Source organism: Hyperoodon ampullatus (assembly GCF_949752795.1).
Source record: "Hyperoodon ampullatus genome assembly, chromosome: 1".
Taxonomy (NCBI): Eukaryota; Metazoa; Chordata; class Mammalia; order Artiodactyla; family Ziphiidae; genus Hyperoodon; species Hyperoodon ampullatus.
The window spans coordinates 42,719,512-42,734,684 of NC_136914.1; the positions used below are offsets into that span (position 1 = coordinate 42,719,512).

At 42.4% G+C, this 15,173-nt stretch overlaps 1 protein-coding gene across 1 annotated transcript in view; it reads left to right on the forward strand.

Annotated features, from left to right (window-relative positions):
- FRAS1 (Fraser extracellular matrix complex subunit 1) overlaps nt 1-15,173 on the forward strand; it is a gene marked incomplete at its 3' end in the record, with an annotated part of 456,967 nt that overhangs the window by 247,101 nt on the left and 194,693 nt on the right. Inside the window, exons 16-18 of the mRNA XM_079718352.1 lie at nt 328-468; nt 2,238-2,378; nt 3,902-4,078. Coding sequence (XP_079574478.1) covers nt 328-468; nt 2,238-2,378; nt 3,902-4,078 — 459 coding nt within the window. The remainder of the gene's footprint in view (nt 1-327; nt 469-2,237; nt 2,379-3,901; nt 4,079-15,173) is intronic.

Sequence of the window (15,173 nt, forward strand, 5' to 3'; positions counted from 1 at the left end):
ACCCATGTCCTCTGCGTTGACAGGCAGATTCTCAACAACTGCGCCACCAGGAAAGTCCAGCTGTTTTGACTTTAAATCCCATATTAACTCGGATACACTGGTAGGTGGGCCTCAGAGTATTTGTTATGCTTAGTTTAATGAATAATTATTTGTTTCTCCTTCAACTGCGAAAACAGAAACGTTGGAATCAAGGAAATAGAACTTAGCTGAGCAGCCAAAGAATATGATTACTATGTTGATACCAACTATGGACGTTGTAAAGAATAGACTTTCACTTCTCCCTTTGCTCGCTATTGATTTTCTTTGATGGGTTTTCCTCCCACTTAGCTTGTGATCAGTCCTGTAAGAGTTGTGGCCCCAATAGTCCCAGATGTCTTACCTGTGCTGAGAAGACCATGTTGCATGGTGGGAAATGCATTTCTGAATGTCCTGGTGGGTACTATGCTGATGCCACTGGCAAATGCAAAGGTAAGACATGGGTAATTGTTATTATCGTCATCATCATCATAACCATCATCAGAAAAGTATTTAATACATGTTTGATTATAGATGGTGCTATATGCTGCTCATTTGGAAGTTTGTGTGCATGATGGAAAAATGGCAAGTTAAAAGGAATATCTTTTCCTTATAGAACCTATGTGTATCTAGTACACATTAGATATCCAGTGATCTCATCATTAGAGATCACTGGATCTTTTTGAAATACCAAGAACATCTTTAAAATCTTTACACAATCCTTGTGTACTTGTAAACCATCACTAACTCAGGTTGTAGGTGTGACAGAATCATTCCATAGATGGCATTTATAAGCACATATATTGGCAACTACAGCACACCACAAAAATAAAATTAAAAAGTAAATCAAGTTTGGTAGATTATAAAGCTGAAGTGTGTACCTATTAAAACTTTGGTTTTATGTGCTATTTATATAGTGTTTCTTTCAGATTTATACAACTTAAACTATGAAACATTCCCATTTGAGATGGGAACTTATTGCTGCCTAGGACACCTTGATTGCCCTTCTCCAAAACAAACACACATATTCTTACTTCCACCTGTTGGCAGGACATTTACACCTGTTCCACACCTTGTCTTATTAACCTCCTGTTTGTTTGCCAACCTCTTTACTTATACAATGTTCATCCCTTTTCCTCAATATCCTGCCCTCAACGGTCTGATCCTGTCCCCACACTCCCCTCTCCCAGCTCCTGACCATGGTCCTCCAGAGCCTTCTTTTTTTTTTTTTGCGGTACTCGGGCCTCTCACTGTTGTGGCCTCTGTCGCCGTGGAGCACAGGCTCTGGACGCGCAGGCTCAGCGACCATGGCTCACGGGCCCAGCCGCTCCGTGGAACGTGGGATCTTCCCGGACCAGGGCACGAACCCGTGTCCCCTGCACCGGCAGGCAGACTCCAACCACTGCGCCACCAGGAAAGCCCTCCAGAGCCTTCTTGCAGTATCTCACTCCTGTCCCTTAGGACAGCATGGTACCATCTGCCTCTTGGAGCCAGAGATGTCCCACTGTTACCAACCAGGACAAAAGCAGCAGAGACGCATGCCTGACGTTGCCATACATAGTGGTCAGATTCTTTAATATAATTCTTACTTAGAATCCTAAAATGTCCAGTTGTAAGTGTCTTAAATGACCATTTAGTCCAACCTCTTGCCATACATATGCCAAGTAAACTAGGCCTGGGGAGACCCAGACTTGGCTAAGGGCATAAGTTAGGGGATAGGCCTGTCAAAATCCCAGTGCTCCCAACATGCAGATCCATGAACTTTCCCCTCTTCCCTATTCACATGGAAGTTTTAGGTTCAGACAGACCTAGGGCTAAATCCCAGCTCTGCTACTAATTAACTTTGTGATCTTGGGTAAATTTTTTAACTCCCCAAGACCTCGGTTTTCTCATCTGTAAAATGGGGTTAATAATACCTACCTCATAATGTTGCTATGAAGGTTAAAAGTGGCAATATGTATAAAACACTTAATACAAACATAAATAAAGGGTAGCTAATAAATAATTGATAGAACACGGTGAAAGATGGATAAAGGGGCAATGTGGGCAGTTCTGGTGCTATAACCACCTTCGAACACATATACCTCTTGATTTTGTGCAACAGCTGAAGGGGGATTGAGTGATAGATGAGAGGGCTTCCTAGCACATAAGGAGCCTGGCCAAGAAGTAGGCACCCTAGTCACCTCAGTCCCATTGTGTTCCCCTCTTCCTCTATTCCTCAGTTTGTCACAACTCGTGTGCCAGCTGCTCAGGACCCTCGGCCTCTCACTGTACAGCCTGCATCTACCCCCAGGCCCTGCGCCAAGGCCACTGTCTGCCCAACTGTGGAGAGGGCTTCTACCCTGACCACGGGATCTGCAAAGGTATCACTGGTGTCATCACCATTCTTGAGAGACTTTCCCATCACAAGGACATAGATATAAGTTACTTTTTGGGGCAACTTTTCCTCTAGTGTATCCTATATGTATACACATAATGTATGCATTATATGCTTTTTTTCATTACCAAGGGATAATCTGAAAAATCACATTTGAATATTTGTGAAGACACTCAAAAGGGTATGATTTTTCTGGCCATTCTTTTTTTTTTTTTTTTGTGGTGTGCGGGCCTCTCACTGCAGTGGCCTCTCCCGTCGCGGAGCACAGGCTCTGGATGCGCAGGCCCAGCGGCCACGGCCCACGGACCCAGCTGCTCCGTGGCATGTGGGACCCCCCCCGGACCAGGGCACGAACCCGTGTCCCCTGCATCGGCAGGCGGACTCTCAACCACTGCGCCACCAGGGAAGCCCTTTCTGGCCATTCTTGAGAGGAATGTCATTCCCTGTACCGTTGGATTAAAAGAATCCAACTCTTATTTCCTTCTTTTTCTGTTCTCTGACCGTTGCTAATGTTTTTCTTAGTCTTCATTTTGTTTTTCCCTGAAGAACTTCTTTTTGTTAATGATACTGTTGAGCAAACTGAGAGTTACTAGCAATGCCTCTGGGTTGAGTAAAATGGAAAATCTTCAATAGCTGTTTGCCAAAAAGGCTTTGGGCTCATTGGGAGGACAGTCTCATTTGAGTCTTTTGAAACTAGAACATTGGGAGCAAACACTTTAATTAAGTAAGGTTAACTTATGTTTACTTATACGTAGGGCACCTTGGAAAAGAATGTGAGAATAGTTACAAGAAAAATATTTAAAACAGGGATGCTGCCATAAATATTCCGAAAAAGAAAATTTAGAGAATCTTTTAAAGGACAGTAGAGTTCATTATATCAGAATGTGGGCAGGAGAGATTTCGAGTACTCTCTGGCTCTGATTTTCACCAGTAGCCAAGGAAAACCAGGAACTGTGATGGATTGTCAAATGCTTGCTGCTGCTCTAAAGGGGCCTCTTCCTTGTCTAGAAAAGCAGCCTTTCCTCACATAAATTCTAAGATAAATTTGTTTTATCTGGACCCCTCTATAGTGAGTGTTGGATGCCATAATGGACAGCAACACAACTACCATTTTTGCACAAAATACAGTACGGACCTTATATAGGAATGCTTCTTAAAATCTCCCATGAAAACTGAGGCTGTAATGTTAAATCTTCCTCCACTGTATGTGAATCTCTGGAGAACCAAGCCAATATTGTCCAGTTTGCTTTTTTTTTTCCCCCATGATATAGCCTGGCAGCTCTTCCAGGACCTGAGAGATGTGACTAGCTAACATCACCCTCATTTGGCCTCTCACAGATATTGTGTTATTATCACCTTGGGCTTTGTATAGAACATTAGAAAAACAGTTTCCTGAAAAGATGTATCTGCTGCACTTTTCTGAGTGATTTTGACTTAATTAGGGACTCCCCTAGGTTGCAACATCTATCTGATCCTTGGATTTTTCCTGCATTTTATTCCTCTTGGCAGGCTGTCATTCCTCTTGCCTGACTTGTGTGGGTCCAGAGCGCTCTCAGTGCACCCAGTGTAAGAAGCCAGAGGAAGGACTGCACATTGAGCAGCTCTCTGGGGCAAACATCACCTCTGGCCAGTGTCTGTCCCAGTGCAGAGCCCAGTTTTACTTGGAGAACACTGGGCTGTGTGAAGGTAAGTAAGCCTGATTTGAGGAAACGTTAGGTAGCTTCTGGGCTTACCTGTTGAGGGAATCCTGTGAGGTGGGACCAAAGCCAGAAGATCTTGGCTTTCCCATTCCAGTGGCTCCTGGATGCTTGTGGATGGAGCAGAAGACCGACATGCAGAAGAGTGGCCCCCACTGAGGTCCTCCTTCCCTTTGTGCATAATAGGTGATCTTAAAGAGCTAGTTGCTTTTACCCCACTGTCCCCAGAGTTACACTCTCAGAAATTCCTGGTGGGAGTTCTTTCAGAGACAGTACGAGTAACCGAGACAGACTCGGAACTCATTGTAGAATTCCGTTTCTTATTTGTACAATTTGCTACTCTTAGTATGAATTGGTCTCTTCAGGGCAAAATCTGGACTTCTGTCAAAATTTAGAAGTGATTCCTGCCATCGTTTTGGCATATCATCTACAGAGAATTGATGCCATCCTGAATAATTTGACTCAGAGCTGGGTCATCTATAAGTGGTTGAAGATGAGATGAAGGGGAGATACATATAATTTCTTGGGAGGTAGGGGAGGGCCCCCTCTGCTCCTACAAGAATGTTCCTTGCTATTGGATGACATTTTTAACTCTCAAGCTACTTGGGAAAAAATTCTACTTATACTTTTCATTGTAAACATATGTTCATTAAAGAAACTTTTGAATGTATAAAAAAGTAAAGAAGTAGTCTGCCCACCATCTACCAGCTAAACCCAGTTGCCTTTACTATTTTGCTATAATATATCTGAGTCTTTTTTCCTGTCCGCTTTGAGTTTTTATTTTTGCAACGTAACTGTAAGCATACTGCAGACTCAATTTTGTATTACAAGCTTAAAATTTAAAGTGGCTTCAATTTTACATTGGAATGTACTCCCACGTGGAAATGCTGGATTTCAAGGTTAGGTTAAAAGATTTTGGACACAGTGAGTTATACTGCATAGTAGAAATATGCAGAATTGGAATACAGAGACCCCAGACCAGACACTTCAGCTGTCTGAGCCTTTGCATCCACAGCATTAGAATAGGGATAATTATCTTTCACACAAGGTTTTTTTTTTTTTTTTTTTTTGCGGTACGCAGGCCTCTCACTGTTGTGGCCTCTCCCGTTGCGGAGCGCAGGCTTCGGACACGCAGGCTCAGCGGCCATGGCTCACGGGCCCAGCCTCTCCGCGGCATGTGGGATCCTCCCGGACCGGGGCACGAACCCACGTCCCCTGCATCGGCAGGCAGACTCTCAACCACTGCGCCACCAGGGAAGCCCTCACACAAGCTTTTTGCCAGGATCTAAGGAGGTGCAGAGTGTGAAAGTGCTTGGTAAATTGTAAAGCCCCCATGATCACTTGGTATAAATTTCGGTCCATATACTCAGGTATTCACGAACATTATAAGGGTTACCCGCTGCTCCCTGGGATGCACCAGGCTCCAGGGGTTTTACGTGGTGTCTAAAATTCGGGGAGGGTCTCTAGTCCCCAGACATGCTGGTTTCCACCCATATATGCACTGCCCAAACTTTCCATGGTCCCTTAAACTCTTGTGGCTCTGTTTCCACAGCCACTTACAAAATATGGGAATCTTTGTCACTAAGAGTCCCAATGCCTTCCCAAAGCACACACCACAACAGCCTTCCCTTCTGATCTTAGGACAAATAAAGAAGAAATCTTCCCAGGTTACTCAGAGTGGTTAACCTCTGCCTATGGTTTTGATTGCTTTCTTAAAAATGAAAAATAGGGAATTTAGAGAGGGATCAGAAAAGAGAAACAAAAATAATGAATAATTTAAAAGTTAAATTGTTGGGCTTCCCTGGTGGCGCAGTGGTTGAGAGTCCGCCTGCCGATGCAGGGGACACGGGTTCGTGCCCCAGTCTGGGAAGATCCCACATGCCGCGGAGCAGCTGGGCCCGTGAGCCATGGCCGCTGAGCCTGCGCGTCCGGAGCCTGTGCTCCGCAATGGGAGAGGCCACAACAGTGAGAGGCCCGCGTACCACAAAAAGAAAAAAAAGTTAAATTGTTAATATAAATTAGAGTAACCAGGGTTATTCAGCCAGAAAATAATATTCCTGTTGATTTGGTGCACACCATGATGCAGACTGTGAGAAATGCCTTATTTGTTTTTTTTTTCACTAGGTCCTGATACCAGCCTTATGGGGTCAGTGAACAAACTTAGGTTAGATGAAGTTAAGGCTGTAACTTGCTCAGTGTCATGTAGCCAGTACAGAGTAGAGTCCAGTGGGAACCTGAGTCAGCCAGGCTCCAGCAGCCATCCACTACACCAGCATGCTACTATAATATGGTCGCTGAAGGGGCAAAAGCACAGCATTGCAGTGCTGTAGGATTGAGACGTCTTAAATTTCAGAAAGCATCCTTGACCAAGGGGAATGTTCTGGGAATCCCTTTTACAGACACCTTTTTAAAAAGATTAGAATCTAATCCCTCTAGAATGATTTAATTATGGTCCCCTGTGAAAGGGCTAGATTGACCTCTTGAGGACCTTGTAGCCCCGAGATTTTATGCTAATTCACACACTATTGTTAGGTATCACACATATAGCTCTCCACTCACATTTACTACCAAATCCCATGCAATCTCTGCTAGGGAGATTGTTGTACTCAATTTATTAGTGATGAGAATGTGGTAGAAAGAGGTTAATTGAGTTGCCCAAGATTCCACTGGGAAGCTGAGTACAACCACCAGTTGTTACCAACCTTACCTAAGTATTAAGTGTGTTGATTGATGTATTTCCTGTCACTCGTCCCGTATCTCTGGCTACCTTTCTGCCTTCCCACAATCTGTTCCATTTTCAATTCTGCCGAAGCCTCGTCTCAGAACTCAGGCCTGGGAGCCCTGTGAGAATGCATTGGGCACGCCTTCTCACACACACGAGAAATACCCTCTCCTCTTTAAGGAACGTTTTAAAAGGTTGGAGTTTTTGTGTGTGCCACTGAGAGTTGATTTTTACAGACCTTTTCATCTCAAGTGCTTTTCTATAAAGAAGAAGAAAACCAACTGTTTTCTGGAACTCTCCCTCTTCCTTTCTTTGAGACTGCAGTACAGAGGGACTAGAATATTGCTGCGGCTAATGAAAGTGAGAGGCAGATGCATTACAGGAAGAAGCAATTTACTTTAGAATCTGAAAATTGTCAGAAGTTATTATAAAAGTTTCTACTCTGAGCTACATGACAAACCCAGGAATTATCTAGTGGAAGATGAAGCAAATTTACTCAAGATATTTGACTAAGATCCAAGTCTGTGATTGAAGGATGAAAAAATATAAAATTAACAAACAGTGACCAGAGAGAATATTGTTTATTATTAGCTGGAGAACAGTCTGTCTTTATTCATTCCTTCTACAAATGTTTCCCGAGTATCCCCTGGGTGCCAGGCATTTTCTAGGGACTTGGGGTGCCCTCGTGAATGAGTCAGATGAAATCCCTGCTCTCATGGAATTTGTATTCTAGTGAGGGAAACAGAAAATAATAAATGAATAAGAACAGCAGCAATGAAACCCACAACATACACTTGGCTAGTGGTCTGTACTATGAAATTCACATCAGGGAGATGGGGAAGACAGAGGGGTGGGCTGAGGTAGGCTCCAAAACAGAAGCACTTTGGTGGGATGGGGACAGAAACCTGCGTGTGTTTTTCCTGTGTTTTTTGCTCACTCTCAGAAATGAACTTGGGTACTTCAGAAGACGGAGCTTTGACTTTATGCTTCTTTTATACACAGCCTCTGTGTTTTCAAAGTGTAGCTAGAATTGCTGGTACGAAATAAAATCTGTTACTAATTGTAGAAGATAATTTGGAGGTGTTTTCAGTAGTCCTCCAAAATTGTACATGTTTAAATATTAATCTTGAGTATTAGCTAAAAGAAGGACTTTCAGTAATTTTATCCAGAGTTCATCTCACCTGTTTAACTGATTACTCACTAGCATTGACAGATTCTAGTTTCTAAAACAAACAAAAACCCCAAGAAACACCTGTCAGTACCCTTGCACAAATAAAACAAAACAAATTAATAAAAACCAGGCCTTCCAAAACAAGATCAAGGACCATCCCTTACTTTTTCATTCATCTTCCCCACTAAGTTTCCATGACTCTGGGAGCTGATGTGAGTATAAATGAGGTCTCCAGGGTAGAGCTGGATAGGGACCCCTACGTTGCCCAACTCAGGGGCACTATTCTCATGGTAATTTATGTGACTGGTGACTTCTGGAGTCATTTAGTGACTGGGCAGCCCAGGGTGGATGGACAGGAGGAAGGACCTGGGACTCCTGTCACTGGGAGGCCTCTCCTCTCTCCTATGGGTATTCTTAAGATCAGATCAGATTGCTCAACTCAGTCTCAGGTTCTCCTTTTAAAAAATCCTGTATTTGTATTTGCTAAATCTGGGTAACCTAGTAATAGATGTTTTTGGTTTTTTTGTCTATATTTTTTAAGTTTCTGTAATATGTAAAATGCATGCAATGTGAAGAAATAAAAATTAGGATTTCTTAGAAGTTTATATAATTGAGAGATTATATAAAAGAGTGAGATTATATAAAAGAGCAGAAGTTCTCCTTCCACTCTTGCTGAAGATTTTTTTTTCATTTAAGGGATTCAACTATTTTGAAGACCCAGTTTTTGGTTGAGGTCTCTCTGTAGAGCAAAACTTCTCATGGGAAACTCCTGAGAATCTTGTTAAAATGTGGATTCAGATTTCGTAGGTCTGGGGTAGGGTCTGAGCTTCCGCGTTTATAACATGTTCCAGGTGAGGCTGATACTCCTGGTCCAGAGACCATAGTTTGAGTAAGCAAAGCCTCTAATTAAAGAAGGATAACTACACCACTTTATCATATCACTGGTGTAACTTCTTTCTAATGATAGCAGTTTTAAAGAAATCCTAATTTTTACTTCTCATTGCATGCATTTTACATATAACAGAAATGTAAAAAATATAGACAAAAAACCCAAAAACATCTATTACTAGGTTACCCAGATTTAGCAAATACAAATACAGGATTTTTAAAAAATCTAATGTAAAATTCAATGCTAAAAATTTTGAAAGCCTCCATCAAATTACTTTAAAGGAAAAGATTGATTGCCAAAATCAGCCCAAGAAGACATAGAAAGCCTGAGTAAATCAAAAGTCATACATAAAATGGAAAAGGTTGACAAAGAACTTCCTCAGAAAGAGGACTAAGCTTAGACAGTTTAATGTGTGAGTTATTAAAACCATCTAAAACCCAAATAAATAAATCTTATAAGATTATAAAATCCCAGAGCACAGAAAAAGCTAGTATATTTTAGAATACACTTATTTTTTGGTCCAGCATAACACTAATGCCAAAATTAGAGCATTAGAAAGAAAAAACTATAGATTCTAGATAAAATTCCTTTAAAAAGATCAAATTGAATTCAGAACTATGTTAAAAGTTTTAATGCTTATATAAGGTTATTTTAGTACTGTATAGATCAGCTCATATTGAGATACCTATTAGATAATTTATCATGTCAAAATGTCAAAGGAGAAAAAATATGATCACGGTTATTTGCTGAAAATCTAACTAGATCCATAATTGATTCTTTTGTTGTTTTTTTTTTTTGCGGTACACGGGCCTCTCACTGTTGTGGCCTCGCCCGTTGCGGAGCACAGTCTCTGGACGAGCAGGCTCAGCGGCCATGGCTCACGGGCCCAGCTTCTCTGCGGCATGTGGGATCTTCCCAGACCGGGTCACGAACCCGTGTCCCCTGCATTGGCAGGCGGACTCTCAACCACTGTGCCACCAGGGAAGCCCGTGATGAGAACTTTTAAGATTTACTCTCAGCAACTTTCAAAAACACAATACAGTATTGTTAACTATAGTTACCGTGCTGTACATTAGATTCCCCAGAACTTATTTATCTTATAACTGGAAGTTTGTACCTTTTGACCACCTTCACTCATTTCCCCTCCCCCCAGCCTTCCCTGCCCCCCAACAATGACCAGTCTGTTGTCTGAACCTTATCCTTCAGCCGAGCTCTAGCTCTTGGTTGTGTCTTAAATTTTGTGATTGTCCAAGTCACTTTCTTTGTCCTCAGTGGCACCCCGTAGGTGAGGGTGTGCAAAGCCCTGTCCCTGTCTCAAAAGGAGGATCTCAGTCAGCACCTAGATGCTGTCTGATTGGATCTGGACCCTTCTGCAACGGCTTCTAAAGTGTGCAAATGAACCTCTTTCAGAGAAAGTCTGGGAGGTGGGTTTTCTGTCCACTCCCTCTGCACTGAGCCCCGAGGACATGGGTAGCCAGTTAAGAACTGTTCCTCTGTTTGCTACAGTCCTACTGAATCCACGTACTCAAGCCCTGCTGATCACCGGAGTCAGGCCATCAAGGGGTGTGTCCTCTGGGTAGCAGCCACAAAAGCCAGGGCACTGGAAGTGCACACAGGCTCTTTCCAGGAAGAAAGAGTGACCTGGAGCTGGGCAGAGGGAGGGCCTGACCTCGCGCCCAGGTCTCAGAAGAGGATTGCAGGCACTCAGCCTCTATGTGTGTGTTAAAGTAGAAGCCTGACCCTCAGGCTGCAGCTTTTAATGTATGCAAATACGTCTCTTTCAGGAAAAGACTGGGAGATGGGCATTTCTGACTGACGCCTCTGCCCTGAGCCCTGGGGGGACAACCACCACAAATCCTAGGGAGCTTGTGAAGAACTGTTTCTTTGTATGCTCTAAGAGGTTTCCTGGATTCAAGCCCTTTTGGCTTTCAGAGTTAGAGTTTTGGGGTCCCATTTCTCAGATGGAAGTCTTAAAGTTGGGGTGCTAGATGTTAGTTCTAAACCCTTAACTCCTCAGGGAGAAGCTGGGCGTTGTGAGTTCCCTCCTGATTGTATGTCTCTGCCTTCCTACCCGTTTTGATGTGGGTTTTTGTTTTTTTCTTTCCCCTCATTCATCTAATGTGTAGGAGTTGCTCAGCTAGTTTCTGGATTTCTTTTAGAGGGAATTGTTCTGTGTGTAGCTGTAGATTTGGTATGACCATGGGAAGAAGTGAATTCAGCAGCCTCCTATGTTGCCATCTTGGACCAGAATGCCCATTTCTTTTTTTTTAAATAAGAAAATTCATTGATTACTTTGATTAATTAATTAACTTGCTTTGGGTGAATGGGAAAAAGTAAAGTACATTGTGGTATTTTGATCTATTTAGTTCTTAAGATTCACCAAAGGCCTTAAGGCACAGACCTTTAATTAAAGAAATAAATGGGGAGGGGTCGGCATGCTCTGTTTAAGAGTATGTTACTATTTATGAAGTTGGGATTCCCTTGCATTAATTGAATAAAATACGTAGCGTCTGTATTAAGCAACGGTCTTTAATGTACTCCCTGGAGTGCTGACATAAGCTGTACAAATGCATGCCTTCTAGAAATGTTCCATCTGCTTCACTTTCCCCTTCTTGCTTTTATAGCATGGGTGTGCTAGGCTTTGGGGATTGAAAGACGAAAAAGATAGAGACCATACCTTAAGGAAAGCGTGATCAAGTTGAGAAGACTGACACTGAACAAGTAATTAAAAGAACACGATACAGGTTGTAATGGCTGTAGGCACAAAATACAGGAAGAACACAAACAAGGAGACTGACTGTCGCTGGGAGAGGGTATGAGGAAAGATTTGCAAAGGAAAACCACATCGTCAGGCTGTGGAGGATGAATGGGAATTCACCAGGAAAGAAGGTGGGAAAGGGCATTCTAGGCCAGGGAAACAGCAAGTGCAAAGGCATGGCGTATCTGGATAAGCATCATGCATTTGGTACTCCTGCAGTATAAAGTCCAAAGGGTGAGTTGTAGGGAGTGATACTGGAGACATGGGGGTAAGTCCCGTCATGAAGGGCTGTATGTGCTGTGCTCGGGAGTTTAGACGCTACAGCTTTTAGAGAACCAATAAAAGATTTTAAGTAGGGGAATAATTTGGTCAGTTTGCATTTTATAGTGAGCTCTCCGGCCGTGGTGTGACAGGTAAGTTGGGAGAAACAGTGGGGCTGGTTAGAAAGCTGCTGCACTAATCCACATCAGGAGTGATGTTGAAGGTCTACACTAAGGGGCCATGGGGGTGGTTAAATTGGGATATTAGAGATTTATGAAGTGGAAGTCAACCTACCTTGGCTGTGTTGTGGTGATGGAAAAGTAGAAGTCTTAAGGATCTCAGCATGAGTGTCTTGGTGAATGGTGGGGTAAAGGTGAGCCAGGGAATACAAAAGAAAGACCAGGTATGGGGTAGGCTGTTGGGTTGGAGGTGGACAGTGAGTACAGTTTGGACAGAGGGAACATGATGCCATAATTTATAACAAGTAGATAGTGATTGAGCTTGGAAATGGATACTGGTAGTATTGGGGGAATGAGGAATATGAGATACTGGTGAAACACCAAGCAGAGATATCCCTTAGGCAGTTAGATTTATGTGATTAGGGTTCAGGGTAAAAGTCAGAGCTGTACGCATAAATCTGGGACTCACCAGCCTGGAGGTCATCATTAAAGCTATGGATGCTTGCCCACGAGTGAGAAGAAAAAGGCAGAGGGTACAATTTTGGGAAGCTCCAGTATTCATGATGTAAACAGAGAAGGGCTGAAAAGAAAAGATCAAAGAGAAAGGAGACCTAGAAGTGTCTGCCAGTGTTTCCATCCACCTTCCCTGCCCCCCACCTTCCTACTTGCCCACCCTTTCAGTCAGCAGAAACTAATTTACTGAGAACTTGTGACATGCCCGGGACAGGTATTGCGGGAGTCACAGAGATGGAGATGTGATTTTTACTCTTTAAGGGTTCCCAATCTAGTGCGGTGTTGGGGAGGCAGGTTAGATCAAGTTCATTAAAAAAAGAAAGAAGGAAAAGAAGGGTGAGGGAAAGAGGGAGAGCGATTTTATTTGACTTCACTCCTTTTTTTTTTTTTGTGGTACGCGGGCCTCTCACTGTTGTGGCCTCTCCCGTTGCGGAGCACAGGCTCCGGACGCGCAGGCTCAGCGGCCATGGCTCACGGGCCCAGCTGCTCCGCGGCACGTGGGATCCTCCCAGACCGAGACGCGAACCCGTGTCCCCTGCATTGGCAGGAGGACTCTCAACCACTGCACCACTAGGGAAGCCCTTGACTTTACTCCTTTTAACGTTCATCCCTCATCACAGTATTCCTACTGCATATCCTAGAGGATTTTGATATTTACATCATAATTTGAAAGACGTCTACCTCCAAAAATTGTTTTGACTTGAAAAGCCAGGAAATTTTATATATGAAAATTGGGATGCTGGCCCACTTTTTTTATTATTAAACAGAAAAAAAAAATAGTAGTAGTGTTCATTGTCTGAAATTTAAATAGAAAATAGAATGAACAAAAAATTGATATGTTTTAATTGTCTGAGGTAAAATTTTTACCAGAGTCAGGTTGACTGGAATTTACAACCATCTGAGGACACTTTTAGTACTGACACTATTAGTGCTTAAGCAGCTCAGTTATGGTTTTTCAGAAATATACTCAGCCATCAACCGGAAAGCCACTCTCTAAAAATGTAGTGTTACATGGAGAAATTATTCATAGAACTTTTTTCCTATCTCTTACATATATGCCCTGTAATGGAGTTAGTCTTCCTTGAAGGATCTTAGACTTCAAACCAGAACTGCTGCTATGAAATCATTCCATAGCATGATAGACCCTCATAAAAGTCACTAAAATAGTGTAGACATTTCCAAAACCAGCACAGAATTGAAGTTTCATGAGCTTTTTTTAAAGATGCAAATGCCTGTAGTTACAGAAAGAGAGTATCATAAAGAAAAAAATACATTGAGAGGAAGGTCACCCAGCATATCTTTTTCCCTCTGTGCCACACAGCAACTAACTAGCTCATTATCTCTTTGGTTCTTAAACATTTCTAACGAAGGCAATTCTGAAGTCTGCCATGGGGATGTCCAGTGAGGCTTATTTCTAAAATCTACTGAGAGGCAAAGGGCCTTTCTCCTGGAATTCTTGGCCCATCAACCTTTCAACTCATTTGTCCTCATTGCTTTCTTGTTTTATATAATTCAATAACAATCTTTATTCAGATTGAACCAGGTTATCACATTGATTTTGTGACCGAATGGAACGAGCTGAAATAAGTTGTGTGCTCATAATGCGTTAATTCACCTTCTCCCAGTTTTCAATTCCACAGTGATATGCTTTGATTTCCTATTTATTAAGGAGGTATAATAGGAAGAGCTAGAGATTTTAGCAATCATGTAAAGTCTAATATGAACATATTAGTATTATCATAAATATATTTAAGTATGTAGAAGTATGTTGCTTCCCCACATCATCGTGGAAGGCTTTGTGTTGACAATATAATTTAGCTGTTTTTTGAAATATTGCCACCTGACTTTCTATTACATGCTGTTTCACTTTGCGTTAAACGTCTTAAATAATGAGCTAATCTGTACCCCTCTTCTATAATATTTGCTTACCTATTCTATTTTTTTTAAAGAGGAAATATTTTCCCAGTGATTCTGAAAATACTTGGAAAAAAATTACTGTGACTTGTGCTATTAGAGTTGTTAACAAGGCAATGTAAAAAAAAAAAGGAAATTATTTTAAAACGTGGAACTCTGGCTCTGATTTTCATAGAGTAATAAATACTGTTGAATCGATAGAAAGTTCTGCAATGTACCCAGGGAGGATCATCAAAGTTTTATCAACCAGTAAGGTGGGGTGTACTGCCCCATTCAAATGGGTCCTGGCCTTAACTCAGGAGCAGGGTCCTGGAGGCCTCCTGGTACAGGTATTAAACCTTTAGGTTCTGGGTTATGGATGAAGCAGGATACCAGGGTGGAGCACCAGAAGGCTTAGGACAGCATCATATACCAGCCATATACCGGGAGTTTCGTACTTTAACAACCAGTTAAACTGCTGGACCAGGACATCCTGGCTTGTAACAGCCCCACATAAATCAAAGATTGAAATTTGCATTTTTATTGGGGGTTGGTGGAAATGGAGACCTCAGTGGGGTAAAATCCCATCTGGTTCTTCCAAGCTGCTGGTCTCTAAATCTTCCAGGTGTTTGATAGAGGGGGCAGAGGAGGCAAAGAGGGGACTGAAGGCTGTGAATCTTGTCCATTGGAGAGAAGGT